General features: G+C 37.0%; 1 protein-coding gene across 1 annotated transcript; it reads right to left on the bottom strand.

Moving 5' to 3' along the window:
- Positions 1 to 1,483: 1,483 nt before the first annotated feature.
- On the bottom strand, positions 1,484 to 15,287 carry LOC127944322 (neurofascin-like; the record flags this gene model as incomplete). The annotated part of the gene is made up of 22 exons (XM_052540207.1): positions 1,484 to 2,400; positions 2,498 to 2,533; positions 3,894 to 3,960; positions 4,061 to 4,192; positions 4,288 to 4,461; positions 4,856 to 4,978; positions 5,057 to 5,267; positions 5,353 to 5,468; positions 5,558 to 5,783; positions 5,896 to 5,972; positions 11,363 to 11,575; positions 11,674 to 11,775; positions 11,855 to 11,979; positions 12,098 to 12,245; positions 12,483 to 12,646; positions 12,881 to 12,992; positions 13,084 to 13,245; positions 13,323 to 13,454; positions 13,674 to 13,858; positions 13,987 to 14,098; positions 14,389 to 14,559; positions 15,167 to 15,287. Coding segments are annotated over 22 exons (3,141 nt in total), but the record flags the coding sequence as incomplete, so codon positions are not given.
- Position 15,288: the final 1 nt, after the last annotated feature.

Raw genomic sequence — 15,288 nt, 5'->3', positions numbered from 1 at the left:
AAAACTCTATAGGTCAAAAAAGAAGCCATATCTAAACATGATCCAGAAGCGCAGGTGTTTTCTCTGGGCCAAGCCTCATTTAAAATGGACTGTGGCAAAGTGGAAAACTGTTCTGTAGTCAGATTAATCAAAATTTGAAGTTCTTTTTGGAAAACTGTGATGCCATAGAAAACATTTGGCGCATCATAAAGAGGAAGATGCAACAAAGAAGACCTAAGACAGTTGAGCAACTAGAAGCCTGTATTAGACAAGAATGGGACAACATTTCTATTCCTAAACTTGAGAAACTTGTCCCCTCAATCCCCAGACATTTACATACTGTTATAAAAAGAAGAGGGGATACCACACAGTGGTAAACTTGGCCTTGTCCCAACTTTTTTGTTTCTTAGTTTTATACATTCGATATGTCATCTGTTTTTATTCACAATTTGTACAATGTTCCAACTTTTTTGGAATCGGGTTTGTACATCCACTGCAAAAAAAAAAAAAAAAAAAAAAAAAGTTAATCACAAAAGACTGATATCGAATTAATATAAAAAGACAAATATCCTTAAATTTAAATTTTATCGAAAGCAACTAGAGGAACATATTTATAGTGTACAATGAAAGTTACCAGAACCTTTTCCATTTTTCTGCATTTTTCTTAATGCTTATCTTTCTCACAGCTGCCACTATCATTTGCACTGGAGTTGAAATCTCCATTAAAATTGTAAAATTGTAACCTTGAATTTGTGCTTAACCCAGACATTATTCCTTAATTATACTGTTTGACACAATTAAATGGTCTCCCAGGGTCAAGCATTTGAGCATAATAGATTTGAGAAACTTTATTCATTCAATGGCTAAATTTGAAAAAAAGGAACTAAGCATTTAAAATAATCCATTACAAAACACTGTCACGATGAAGTATGCAAAGTACACGGTTCTTAAACAGAGTGGTAATATTTCATTTTCCTGGTTTGTGAACTTCCTTTTATGATTGCACAGAATGCTGTATTATGAATGTTTCTCAAACATGTGACTCAAATATGAAAGAAATCTCTGAACTTGTATACCCTTACTGTAAATGTACATGATTATCAGCACTGGTACTGTTAGAATTTTTTTATTTTTTTTCATAATAAAAAAACTTAACATAATTTAAAACTTACAGACACTGTGGTTTCTCAATGTTTGATTACAGGTTGTGAAAGAGTGCCCATGTTTGTGGTAGAGCTGGTGTTCAGGATCTGGTCAGTTCACTCTGTCCTCTAGTGGAGAATATTGGCCTATCAGCCTCATAACGGGCCCTTAAAGTGACAGAGGAAGGCAAGATTATACTTTGGTCTGTTCCTCAAACCAATCTGTCATATGACTTCAGAAGACTCCTTACAGACCATTTTAAGGTGCTTTTATCACTTGTTTTAGCTTTTTTTGGAGCTTGATAGGCCCTGGTCACTGTGATCTTTTATAACCTTTATTTCAGTAACAACAAAAGCATTAATTCACTTGATACATTTTAAAAACTGAAGAACTACTATATTTATGATAGTACTCTTAGACTGAAAATAAAAAAATAAATAAAAAAGCCATCATGTTCACATACTATAATACGAAGCAAAGGATTAGATTGTATTCTGTGTGAGAATAAATGGTTTGTAGTCCATTACTGTGATCTACAGTACAGCAAACACACAAATACAAAAGTAAAAATGGTGCTATTGAAAACCAATTAGTAGCAATTATCAGTGACATCAAACACTGGTTAAATAACAAAGCATTGTGGGAGTTCTGATGCTCAACATCTCTTCATATGTGTAAGTAAATCAGTGTGAAAGGATCCTGAATGTTATTTTATAAAATGAACATATTAAGCTTGTTCAGTGACTCAAGCTTCCATCAGCCGTTTCTTTTCAGTCTTCTTATCAACATGATAAACACATCAAGGCATCTTTGCTTGGCTTCCAATCACATGATTTGTGGATTTGAAAAAAAAAAAATCTGATTGGTGCTTTTTACAGTAAATCAGCAGAAACACTGGTTTACCTTTAAAACACACCTCTACGCATCATTTGCAGCCTGTCTGAGAGGTTAAAAAGATCATAATTTTGTGTTCTATGTTTTGAGGTCAAGTCCATCTGTGTAAAGATGGTTCAATGAGACTTTTTTTGTGCATCCCACTATGAGCTCTAAGCAAAAGAGTAGATGGCCACAGGAGACGTGGGCTCAGAGCTGTCCTGGTACGGGCTCCTGTCCATGTTCCTCTTACTGACGCCTGTGTACTCGCCGATAAAGGAGCCATCCTCATTAAACTCGATCTCTTCACCTTCACAGTACTCCATGAGGCTGTCGTCACTGTTTGTTCTCCTGTCAATGTGCTCGATCACACCTTGACTGCGTCCCTGTCGACCTTCTTCCTCACTGAGGGGGAAATTATTAATTTGAGACTAATTTTACAAGGAAGAGGTTCTTCATTATTCCAAACAATGCTCATAACAAAACTTAAAGAGATACATACCGTCTGGTATAGGGCATTGTGGACACTCGTGTTATCCTGATAGAGAAGTCACAATTAATATAATGTAAAGCAGAAAACATAAACATGACATACAAAACATAAAACATATGACAACAGTAGCCAATAAAAAAAAAAAAAAAAAAAAAAAAAAAAACCGGTTCAAAGGTTTGTGGTCAGTGCAATTTTTTAAATGATTTTGAAAGAACTGTCCAAGGCTGCATTTATTTGATCAAAAATTCAAAAATTGTCAATATTTAAAAGAATTGTGTCCTATTAGAATGTTTATTACGATGTTGCTAAAACTGAATTTTCAGTATCATGAATCCAGTCTTCATTGTCACATGATGCTTCAAAAATCAGTCCAATAAACTGATTTGCTGCTCAAGAAACATTTCTTATTATTATCAATGTTGAAAACGATTGTGCTGCTTGATATTTTTCTGGAAATTGCGATACATTGTTTGATGAATAGAAAGATATAAAGGGAAGCAATTATTTTAAATAGAACGATTATATATATATATATATATATATATATATATTATTATATTATAAATAGCCTTACTGTTACTTTTGGAACAATTTAATGCATCCTGCCAAATAAAAGCATTAATTTCCCAAACCTTTGAACAATAGTGTAAAAACTGTTTTAAAAATAGCTAAATTGTTAGACTGGAATTCTTGGTAACACTTTAGAATAAGGTTCCATTAGTTAATGTTAGTTAACTACTTTCGTTAACATGAACTAAGCAAGAACAATCCTTCTACAGCATTTATAAGTCTTAGTTCATGTTAATTTCAACATTTACTAATGCATTATTTAAATCAAAAGTTGTGCTTGTTAACATTAGTTATTGCACTGTGAATTACCATGAACTAACAATGAATAACTGTATTTTCATTAACTAACATTAACAAAGATGAATAAATACAGTAATAAATGTATTATTCATTGTTTGTTCATGTTAATTAATACATTAACTAACATTAACTAATGGAACCTTATTCTAAAGTGTTACCGAATTCTTGTATTAATTATTGTTGTAAAACATTTTAATAATAATAAAAAAATAAATCAACACTTGTTATTTATGACATAACACATGTATGGTATTCATACCTCTCAAGAGACCTTCAGTGGTCCAATCGCAAAAGTCATAAACAAAAATAAGGGAGGAATAACAAAGTGAGAAATGTTTGATGGATGGAGTGATGAAAATGGAACAGTTATTATGGTGTACAGTACATACTTCAAAACAGTGCTAATGTGATTATGTTATGATGTAAATGATAGGACTGATTGATTAATTTTTCACTCTTTAGTGCATCACTGAAACTAAACTGTGCCTGAAGTAAAAATACCTAAGAAAACTTTCAGAATCAAACAGAAAGTCACCTGTAATCAAACGTTCCATTCTCTCTATCATCCACTGGCTCCAGTGCAAAGTCCTTCTTGTCCCGCACTTACAAAAGCAACCAAACAAAAGAATATATTTTGCCACATATATTATAAATGATGCATAATAATTATATGTAACTTGTCTCAAGTAAATTATATTTCACCTGCATACTTTCCTCCTCGGCTCCTCTTGATGAAAAAGACTATGAGCATGATAAGAACGAGGAGAGCGACTGCACACATTAAGCCAATGAACCAACCCTGCGTCACAATGTCCACTTGATCCCGGGTATATTCTGTTCTTGCACACAGCCAGTCATGCAGAAGATGAAAGGAATCATTTTGTGTTTACAGAACAATGATCATACGAATGTAAGTGAAGAAACCTTACCCTCAGTTGTAAAATGGGGTGATTCCTCTGTGAACGCCTCCCCGACTCCAGTCTCGGTTTGTGCTGCCAGTGAGAACTTGTATCGAGTGTAACGGTCAAAACGGCGCAGAGAGAAGTATGTGATATTAGGAGGAATGTATTCAACCAGGATTCTGTCGCCCAGAGTGATGTTCACTACAGAGAAATTATCAGCACAGTCTTGTAGGGCTAGGTACCATTTAGAACTCTGATTTGTGTAATCATTTAGTCAGTTTCTAGTGATAAACAAACTGTAAAATCAAACAAAATGCTGCAGAAAATCTACATATACTGTCATCATTTTAGGGAATGCTAGATTTTTGCATACATTTTTGTTCATCAAACCTGTTAATTATTAATGTTTTACCACAATTAACTAAATGTTAGTTTAAGAGACTGTCAAAATTATGGCATGTCATGATGATAGTTTATATAATTCACACATATACTACCATTCAAAAGTTTATAGTTAGTATTTGTTTTAAAAACAATAACATTTTATTTAGCAAGAATGCATTAAATTGATAAAAAATAAAGTCAGTGCACGTACACGTCTGATATTTGAGAATATATCCAGTCAGAATGCCATTGGGTTCTGCAGGTTCTTCCCAGTCCAGATAAATGGTGTCATAGTGCCGGTGCATGATTCTGAATGATCTGGGAATCGAGGGCACTAGAGGGGAAGGAAGATGCATGTAAAATGCCCTGCATGTGTTTGATGTGTTATAATGTTAACTGGACAGTTTAATACCTCCTTCAGGTGTCTGAAACTCAATGGTGTTGCTGGGCGGACCCTCAAAGCGATTATTGGCCACTACAATATACATCCTGTAGTTACTATATGGTACAAGATCGGTCAGGGTCCCAGACAGACGAGGTCCATTAGCTTTAAAACTCTTGGTCTTAATCCTCCGGCTAACAATGTGCCAGGGCAGACGACTGCTCTCTCTCCAGTAATAAACCTGAGAAACCAACCACAGCTCCATCAGCAGCCCATATCATTTACTGGGAGGGAATGAACTTACCTGTGCAACTAAGAAGCCATACTTTGTACTCTTTTATTTCACCCATGATGTCAGCTCGTGCCACTGGATCCCAATGGACTATCAGCTTTGTGCTCTCAATGTCTGACACGCTCAGATCAGATGGAGCAGCAACTGGACCTGTTAGAGAACCCACTATGAGTGAAGCACTGACCGGAATCTCTTCTTCTAATGTATGCTGAACAGAACTTCAGTAGATGTGATCTTACGGTCCTCCCCAGAGTAGCCAATCACAACAGGGGATTCTGGGCCAGAGCCGAAGAAGTTGACGGCCTGAACTTTAATCTCATAGGGTGTGAAGGTGTCAGTGTCATAGATGATGCAGCTACACCACCAGTATGTTGTGTAGTTCTTCCACTCTTCCCTTGAATCCCTTCGTCTCCACCAAACCATGTAGCCCAGTTTCGGCCCATTCCATTCTCTGTACTCCAGTGGCTTCAGACACAACATAAACATTACAGTTAATATAAATCATATGCACATGATTACATCACAGTCAACAACTCTGAACAAAATGACTGCTATCCATCAATCATCAGAACATTACCTCCCAGCTGATTTCCATGTTATTTCGGAACACTCCACTTCCCATTCCTTGGATGTTTCTTGGGATGGCATCAGGTACTAAGGACATAAAACATACTTCAACATACTGTACAATATATTGTATTATATTATACAGTTATTCGGCAAGGATGTATTAAATTGATAAAACATTACAGTAGAAAACATTCATGTTACAAAAGATTTTTCAAAAGTATTTCAAATAAATGCTTTTCTTTTGAACATTTAATTCATCAAAGTATCCTGAAAAACATTTATCATGGTTTCCACAAATTTATTAAGCAGAACAACTGTTTTCAACATTGATAATAAATGTTTACTGAACACCAAATCAGCAGAAGAGAATGATTTCCGAAGGATCATTTGACACTGAAGACTAGAATAGTGACTTCTGAATATTTAGCTTTGCATCACGGAAATAAATTACATTTAAAAATGTATAAAAAATAGAGAACATCTATTCTAAAACATAATACAATTTCACAATAATGGCCTGTTCACACCAAGAATGATAACTATATTGATAGTTATATAAGCATCCATACCAACATTTGATAACATTATTTATAAATAAGCACATGCTTCAATTTTGTTTTCTGCCTCTTTAAAGGGTTAATTCACCCAAATAGCAAAATTATGTCATTAATAACTCTCCCTCATGTTGTTCCAAACCCGTAAGACCTCCGTTTATCTTCGGAACACAGTTTAAGATATTTTAGACTTAGTCCAAGAGCTCTCAGTCCCTCCATTGAAGCTGTGTGTACGGTCTACTGTCCATGTCCAGAGAGGTAAGAAAAACATCATCAAAGTAGTCTATGTGACATCAGAGGGTCAGTTAGAGTTTTTGAAGCATCAAAAATAAATTTTGGTCCAAAAATAGCAAAAACTAATACTTTATTCAGCATTGTCTTCTCTTCCATGTCTGTTGTGAGAGAGAGTTAAAAACAAAGCAGTTTGTGATATCCGGTTCGGGAACGAATCATTCAGTTCATCAAATCGAACTGAATCGTTTTAAAAGGTTTGCATCTCCAATACACATTAATCCACAAATGACTTAAGCTGTTAACTTTTTTTATGTGGCTGACACTCCATCTGAGTTAAAACAAACCAATATCCCGGAGTAATTCATTGACTCAAACAGTAGACTGACTGAACTGCTGTGAAGAGAGAACTGAAGATGAACATCGAGCCGAGCAAGATACCGAACAACAGACTGACTCGTCAAGAACCGTTTCTGTCAGACGCGTCCGATTCGAGAACCGAGGAGCTGATGATACTGCGCATGTGTGATTCAGCATGAAGCAGACTGACACACAGCGGATCTGAACCGAACTGATTATTTTGGTGATTGATTCTGAAATGATTCTGTGCTAGTGTTACGAGCGTGGGTAAACCGAAGGCTTGAATCAAGGGCAATCATCTCCAATGACGACATTAGGTCGAGCGCAAAAGAACCGGTGAACCGTTTTCTTCAACCGGTTTATTGAATGGAACTGTCTGAAAGAACTACTGGTGATCCGAAAACCGATGCAACCGGTTCTTGACTTCTGAACGAGTCAGTCTTTTGTTCGTTATCTTGCCTCGGCTCTGTGTTCATCACAGCAGTTCAGTCAATGTACTGTTTGAGTACATGAATTACTCCGGGATATTGGTTTGTTTGAACTCAGAGGGAGTGTCAGCCACATTAAAAAAGTTAACAGTTTAAGCCATTTGTGGATTAATGCGTATTCAGTTTCGATTTGGTGAACTGGTTCGAATGATTCGTTCCCGAACCGGATATCACAAACTGCTTTGTTTTGAAATCTCACAACAGACACGGAAGAGAAGACAATGCTGAATAAAAGTCGAGTTTTTGCTATTTTTGGACCAAAATGTATTTTCAATGCTACAAAAAACTCTAACTGACCCTCTGATGTCACATGGACTACTTTGATGCTGTTTTTCTTACCTTTCTGGACATGGACAGTATACCGTTCTAGGGGTGTCACGATTCTCCAAATCCTCGATTCGATTGCATTTTCGATTCTAAGGTCACGGTTCGATTCGATTCTCGATTTTTACATTTATTCTCTTTAAAGCACAGATTGTCATTTTTCAAACTAGACTTTTATGTAATATAATATCTGACCTTTGTTTGCAATGTACCACATTACACAGTCAAATTTAAAACTTTTATTAACAACATAATGTAACAATAACTTATATCTTTAGTCAATTGAAAACTTAAAATAAACTGCCATCCAGTTTCTCTTTTGTAAGTGCAGTCACAAAAGATGACATTCAAGTTCATAACAAAACAAACAAAAACAATAAAAAATGACTAAACTAACCTTCAAATATTATGATGTATCTATTTAAAAGATTAAAGATAAAACACTTGTTAAACACTTCACTGTCATTCATTTAGATTTATATATTATATATATATATATATATATATATATATATATATATATATATAATGTATGTATGAACAGTATGTGTGTGTGTGTGCATCATTACAGTCTGTAAAATATGTGTATCTCTTATTACAAGACTGCAATCACTAGCAATCAGAAGAATTCCAGTTAATCAAGTATCTACAAAAGATCTACTCTATAAACAATGCATTAGATTACATTAAAGACAAAAATAAATTAAACAAGCAAAAGAAATGATTACTCGCATGTATCTGGTCCACTGATGAAGTCATGGGTCAAGTCAAGTGAATTATTAATCATTTTCTAACAGGCGTCGAATACTGACTTTAGGAAAAGGGGAATAACCAATGACATTTGAGATAACAACTAAAACAGCAAGCCCCGCCCCACGACTGACAAAAATAAAATTGTTTGCGCGAGCAGAGGTGAGATGATCGAGCGCGAGGATGTGGGGAATGCGCACGCGCGCGAGGGCTTTTATTGCACGCAGAGTACATGCATAGACAGTAAAAGAAATGGACACAGCGACCCCATTGGAACTCAATTGAGACAAGTGAAGCCCATTTTTTGCGTTTTTTAGCACTTCTGTTTCTGACGCGCAGACTCAAACGAAGCTTGATGATGTCAGCAACCTGTCTGACAGATGCAAGTCTTCTAAGTGGCTGTGCGTGCAAACTGCCGTCGTTAATCTTGCAGAGACGGCGAGCTTGAGCGGGGAGTTCTTTGTCGTGAGTGAGCAGGAGTAAGTATTCTGATTAATTATTTTGTATAGTATTTTAAAATGTAACGCCAGTACGCCATATTAAGTTAATTGCCTGCGAGCTTCTCCTCCTGTCTGTACGGTAATGCGACAGAGAGCCGAGTGGTCATGACGCAATCGTTAGCCTATTTTTTTACAAAAACTGTTTATACGGGGCCATAATATAACATAGAAGGTAATGGAGCCCTTTATACATTGTCGTGTATCTTTAGAAATAAATAATGGACAAATGGAGTCTTTAAACGCCTCAGATGTTAAGTTATTCGCTGTCAAAGTGACGCCAAAATGAATGGGAGTCAATGGGAATGCTAACGCAAGTGAAGTTCTGCTAAACAGATGGCAGGCCCCACCCGACTTCAACTTCCGGGCCGAGTTCCTTGCCCCCCGAGTACATGTCACGCGCGCGCGAGAGTTTGAAATGAGCTTGCGGGCTCCTGTTTCTTCGCATCCGATTCAGTTTTCCTCTCGCGGAAGCCATATAGCGCACGCGCCAGCATCAGATGAATGCTCGGTTATTTTTGTCATTGATTTGCCGTCATACAACATGGGGGCGTGGCAGCATCGACGATTCCATTTTTTAATTCGAAGTTCGAGACTGTGACTTAATTTCGATCGATTTCGATTTAAAATCGAAATCGTGACACCCCTATACCGTTCACATAGTTTCAATGGAGGGACTGAGAGCTCTCAGACTAAATCTAAAATATTTTAAACTGTGTTCCAAAGATGAACGGAGGTCTCACGAGTTTGGAACAACATGAGTGCTAGTTATTAAATGACATAATTTTGCTATTTGGGTGAACTAACCCTTTAAAGGGGGGGTGAAATGCTCGTTTTCACTCAATATCCTGTTAATCTTGAGTACCTGTAGAGTAGTACTGCATCCATCATAACTCCAAAAAGTCTTTAGTTTTATTATATTCATAAGAGAAAGATAGTCTGTACCAATTTTTCCCGGAAAAACACGACCGGCTGGAGGCGTGACGTGTGGGCGGAGCTAAAGAATCACGAGCGTGAGTAGGCTTTTGCGTTGAGAGCGTTTGGAAGCTGTGACATTACCTTGAGGACAAAACCAACCAAAACAAACCATGGCTAACAGTCAGATTCAGCGTATATTTATGATCCAGAATCAGATCCAGTGGCTGGAATTTAACAAGAGCAGCATAATCAACAACGTCTCTATGTGGTATGTACTGAAACTGTATATATTTGCTTAGCGGTTTTGGAAAATGACTAAGTTCCACTTTGTCGTCTTTTTTTTTTTTTTTTTAGCTGTACATGTGGAAAGTGCAGTTTGATGACAACATCGCATGTTGTTTACTTGATGTGCTTACACGCCGATAGCTAAGTTAGCAACACAGAGATATTTGAAGCAGTTTTACTCACCGCATGCGGTTCCAACACACGATCGTGACCCTTTTTCATTGGGACTGCATTATCCTTAAGAAATAAACGATGTGCAAATCCAGCATCAAACTGGGCCTTGTTTGTAAAACAAGCATCTTCGAAATGCAGGGAACAAACAAAAACACTTGCACAACTCCGTTGATGCTCTGTAAAAATAAACTCCATCCACTGGTCCCTTAATGCTGTTTTTCTTTGGTAATCTGTGCAGGGTTGTCTTGCCCTGGCAACCAAAAACACACTTCTTTTGTGACATTTCGCTACGCTCTCGCTCTGATCAGTGAACGTCCGTTGTGCTCTCAGTGCTCTGCTATACGGGAGCGCGCGCTCTTCCGGCAGAAGTGGCCTTAGGACCCATATAAGGAAATTCTGCTCCATCTAACGTCACACAGAGCCATACTCGAAAAAAACTTTCCGAAAATTGTGACAAACCGGAAGCAGTATTTTTGGAACAGAAATACTCCTTCAAATGTACAACTTAATTTTTGAAACTTTGTCCATGTTTAGCATGGGAATCCAACTCTTTAACAGTGTAAAAAAAGTCAGTATGCATGAAATAGCATTTCACCCCCCCTTTAAATGTTAAAAGTGAGGTGGATTCTGACGTTTTTATCATTTATCATTCTGAGAGTAATTCCAAGATTATTGTTCCTCTGTGCTGTTATTATTATATTGTAGACTTGGCTACTCTTTTTAAAACCTTTTGTAAAACTACATCTTTTTCATTATCATTATAGGAATCATCCTTGTTGTGATTGGACTTTACTGTAGTTGTGATTGACAAAATAAATATTACAGACCCCAAACTTTTGAAAAAATACAGAATAGAATAGAATAGAATAGAATAGAATAGAATAAGGACCCACCAGCTCCTCCAGTCTGGTAGTACTCAGATGGCCAGCTAGGTTTACTGGGACCTATACCATTGACAGCGATGACCCGGAATCTGTACTCTACAAATGGTGTCAGCTGTAGAATGACAGAGTTAAGGCTCCCTGGGTAGCTGGACAGGTTCTTCCAGCCACTTGGCAGCAGCCAATAGTCTGCAAGGAGATCTTCAGTATACTGAACCAGGTACTCTAAAAGAGAATTAATTCAAGATTATGTCATTGTCAGGCTAGATTGCTTACAGACTTAGTTTGCATCTATGTTTGTGTGGATGTGTGTATTCGTGTACCTTTAATAGGACTGTGGTTGCTCAGTCCTGGTACCCAGGTGAGTCTAACGCTCCTCTCTGATGGGTCTGATATCTCTAGGTCACTGGGCGGGTCTGGACGATCTAAAAGCAAAAGAATACATGATCAATGTGCTCATGTTTATAGTGTATACATGTGTAGAGACAGTATATGTGCTGGTACCCATCACAGTGAGTTTGGCTGAGGCAGTGACCTCCTCCAGTTCACTTTTAATCCTGCAGGTGTAGACGCCTTCATCTCGTCTGTACACATCAGCAATGCTCAGAGAATCCTCATCCTTGGTCATCCTATAAGACACAAAGCAGTCAAATACAGTATCTTTTAATGCAGTAAACCTTTAGAATAGTTAATGACACTTCCATCATGCTTTTGGCCAGATAAAAAAAACAAATAAATTGTGTTTACCTCCTTCCTAAGATCAAGAACTTCTTGTCTTTAAGCCAAGTGACGGTGACATCCAGAGTCGAGTCAAATTTAATCTTGCAATCGAAGCGAGCCAGACTTCCTCTTATGACTATAGTATTGTGTGGCGCACGGACAATTTTAATGGGCTCTATAAAATAAAAATAAGTTAATATTTTAAAAAGCAGATCAACCTGCATTATAATGATGTACAAAACATATGAGTAAAGTATGGAGAATCTAGAATCTATAAAGCAAACGCTTTTTCCTTTTTTGGATGTGTCATAAACCATAATCATGTTTAAATGTTTAAAATGGACATTGGTGCATATGAAATAAAGGTACTTTAATTAGAAATTTCAAAGCAGTTACTTTTCCAGATACTGACCTTTGACCTCTAGTTGGACCTCCTTCTCATCTCGTCCAATGACATTGCTTGCAACACACACATAGCTTCCTTGATCTTGTAGCTTTGTGTTTCTGATTTCCAGTGTACCATTTGGAAGAATCCTATGCCGACTTCCCTCTAAGGTACCTAGTCCTCCTTTTGACCTATACACACATCGATTGGAAACTTTATGTGCACTTACGTTTTGAAATCTTTTATGCAATTACTATATACTATTACTATAATTTATTCACACCATCACAACAGACATATTTCCTGTTTTTATGCTTGTATTTGTGAGAATTCAAAAGTTAAAACTCCTTACATGTTACTGTTCTTACAACTTACCAAACTCATTTGGATGATGAATGTAAATGATAGTAAGACAATATATTTACCACCGCAGATCAGGTTTTGGAGAGCCAAAATATGGGCAGTCTAAATGAGTATTATTGCCTTCTGTTGTTTTAATGAGTTCCTCTCTGGGACCTAACAGGCGAGGTTTCATATCTGCAGAGTAAACAGAGTAAATTTGCAAGTAATAGCTGATGGTGCATGTAAATGCTAGTATTTTTCATTCTCAGCCTCTTCTAGCTCTTACCCATTACAGCCAAGAAAGCGTTGGCCATGATATAGCCGTACTGGTTTGAAGCGTTGCACTGGAACACAGCAGCGCTGTCTGGAACCACAGCCCCAAACGTCAAAGTGTCTCCTGAAACCTGTCTGCCTGGACTCTTAGGAGCATCTAAAATATTAGGAGTATCTAAAATAAACACAGAAAAAGTGAGCATTAAAAAGCTGGGCAGTGCACTTGGTAAATGACGCTGTTGTTTTTCTCACCACTGATTGGCTCTCCATTAACCAGCCACTGTATCTGTGGTCGAGGAATTCCATCAGCTCTACATACTATACTACCACTGTCATCACGAGACAAAACCAGACTCTCAGGCTTCTCCACCCAGAACGGAACCGCTGCAGATAGCAAGAGGTGGAAAGAGAATTGAGAATAGATAGTCATCTTGATTTTGCCATTCTTTAAGTAATAATTAAAATAAAATGTATCATTATTTATTGATCTTCACATTGTTCCATAATGTTTATGTTTTAGTATATATTTGTGTGATTGAAAATCTGTTTATCATTGATTGAATATATGCCATATTATATTATTGTTCAAGAAAAGTATTCTACATTTGACCCTGACAGTGATGACATGGTCCAGGCTGCCCATCCTGTTTGAAGCAGTGCAGATGTAGTCTCCTCCATCATCCATAGAGACGTTCTTTATTCTAAGCGTCTTATTGAAGTTCTCCAACTTCTTTCCCGTCATGGACATCTCCACCCAATCTTTAGTCCATTTGATGGAGGGAGCTGGACTACAAGAAAAAAAGATAGAAAAAGTTACTAATGGTTAAAAGTTAAAAGCGGGTTTCACAACAAGGCAATCAAATAATCAACTGCTCACAGAAAACAGATGTGTCATCAGAATGATTTTAAAACTCACACTCCAGCAGCAAAACACTCCAAAATAAGCTCTTCGCCCAGCATCGCAATGCTTGTGCTGGTGGTTCCTCTGGGTTTCAGAAACTTGGGTGCCGTATGGGCTGCCATGCGAGCTACATAGACATAAAATATCACAAATTTGATAGACAACTTCACACTTTACAAACCTGGCCAAAGCAGAGGTGAATAGTTAGTGGATCAGTAAGGTCTGTTGAGTGTTTACAATAAAACAAAGCATAAGAAAGAGTCCTAACTCACCATGGCATTAGACTGTTAGATGGTTTAAATCATGGCTCTTCCTCAACTGAACACACACAGACATAGGCACGAGAGAAAATATTAAGACAGATTTGCTTAATGATTAACCCTAAAGCAGAATAATAATAACTGCTCAAACACAGACCTGTGAGCACCTGCAGGATGAGGGGCGGTTTCTGCTGGATGGTGTTTGTGAAGGGGAAGCGGGCAACACAGACATAGTTTGTAAGAGAATCTTCTTCTACGATACTAGAGAAGTACAGATCTCCATTCTCTGCCTTTGATACTCGACGGTCCTGACGGATTGGTACCATGGCTATGGAGCAAAGATGAACTTGGATAAAAAATATTGCCAGTATATTTAAAGGCTTAAAGTTTCAACAATCATAACCGTTAAATTGAAGATTCGTTTTACAGATACACTGCCATTCAAAAGTGTGGGCTCTGTAAGATATTTTTATGTTTTTTTAAATAATTATCTTATGCATTTATTTAATCAAATATACAGTAAAAGTTGAAATTATTACAATTAAAAATACATTTTAAAATATATTCATATAGAAAACATGAAATGTATTCCTGTAATGGCAGGAATTTTCAGCAGCTATTACTTTGGGCTTTAGTGTCAAATTATCCTTTAGTAGTCAATGAAAACTGCTTTGCTGCTTAATAATTTAGTGAAAACAAAATTTTTTATAATTCTTCAGAAGAAACTTCAGAAGATCTTTGTGACATCATAACTTTAACTTCTAAAAAACTTTCATTTTAACTAACTAAAATAAATAAATAAAAAATCCTACTGACCCCAAAGTTTTAAGCAGCAGTGTACATCTTAGTACAACTTAGCACTGACTCTGATGCTCCCAAAGCAACTTTAGATCATTTTATCTTTCATATCAGAAACATATGAGTCAGACACTTACTGCTGTTCAGCCAATAAGTGTCAGGTTTTGGTGGACCTACAGGAGGATTGCAGGAAAGGATGAGAGGAAGTCCAACCACCACTGAGACTGGCTCAAGATACTCCTTCAACCAGGTACGGGCC

This window comes from Carassius gibelio, chromosome A23, assembly GCF_023724105.1.
Source record: "Carassius gibelio isolate Cgi1373 ecotype wild population from Czech Republic chromosome A23, carGib1.2-hapl.c, whole genome shotgun sequence".
Taxonomy (NCBI): domain Eukaryota; kingdom Metazoa; phylum Chordata; class Actinopteri; order Cypriniformes; family Cyprinidae; genus Carassius; species Carassius gibelio.
The sequence above is the reverse complement of the archived record's forward strand: the minus strand, read 5'-3'. Positions and strand labels throughout refer to the sequence as shown.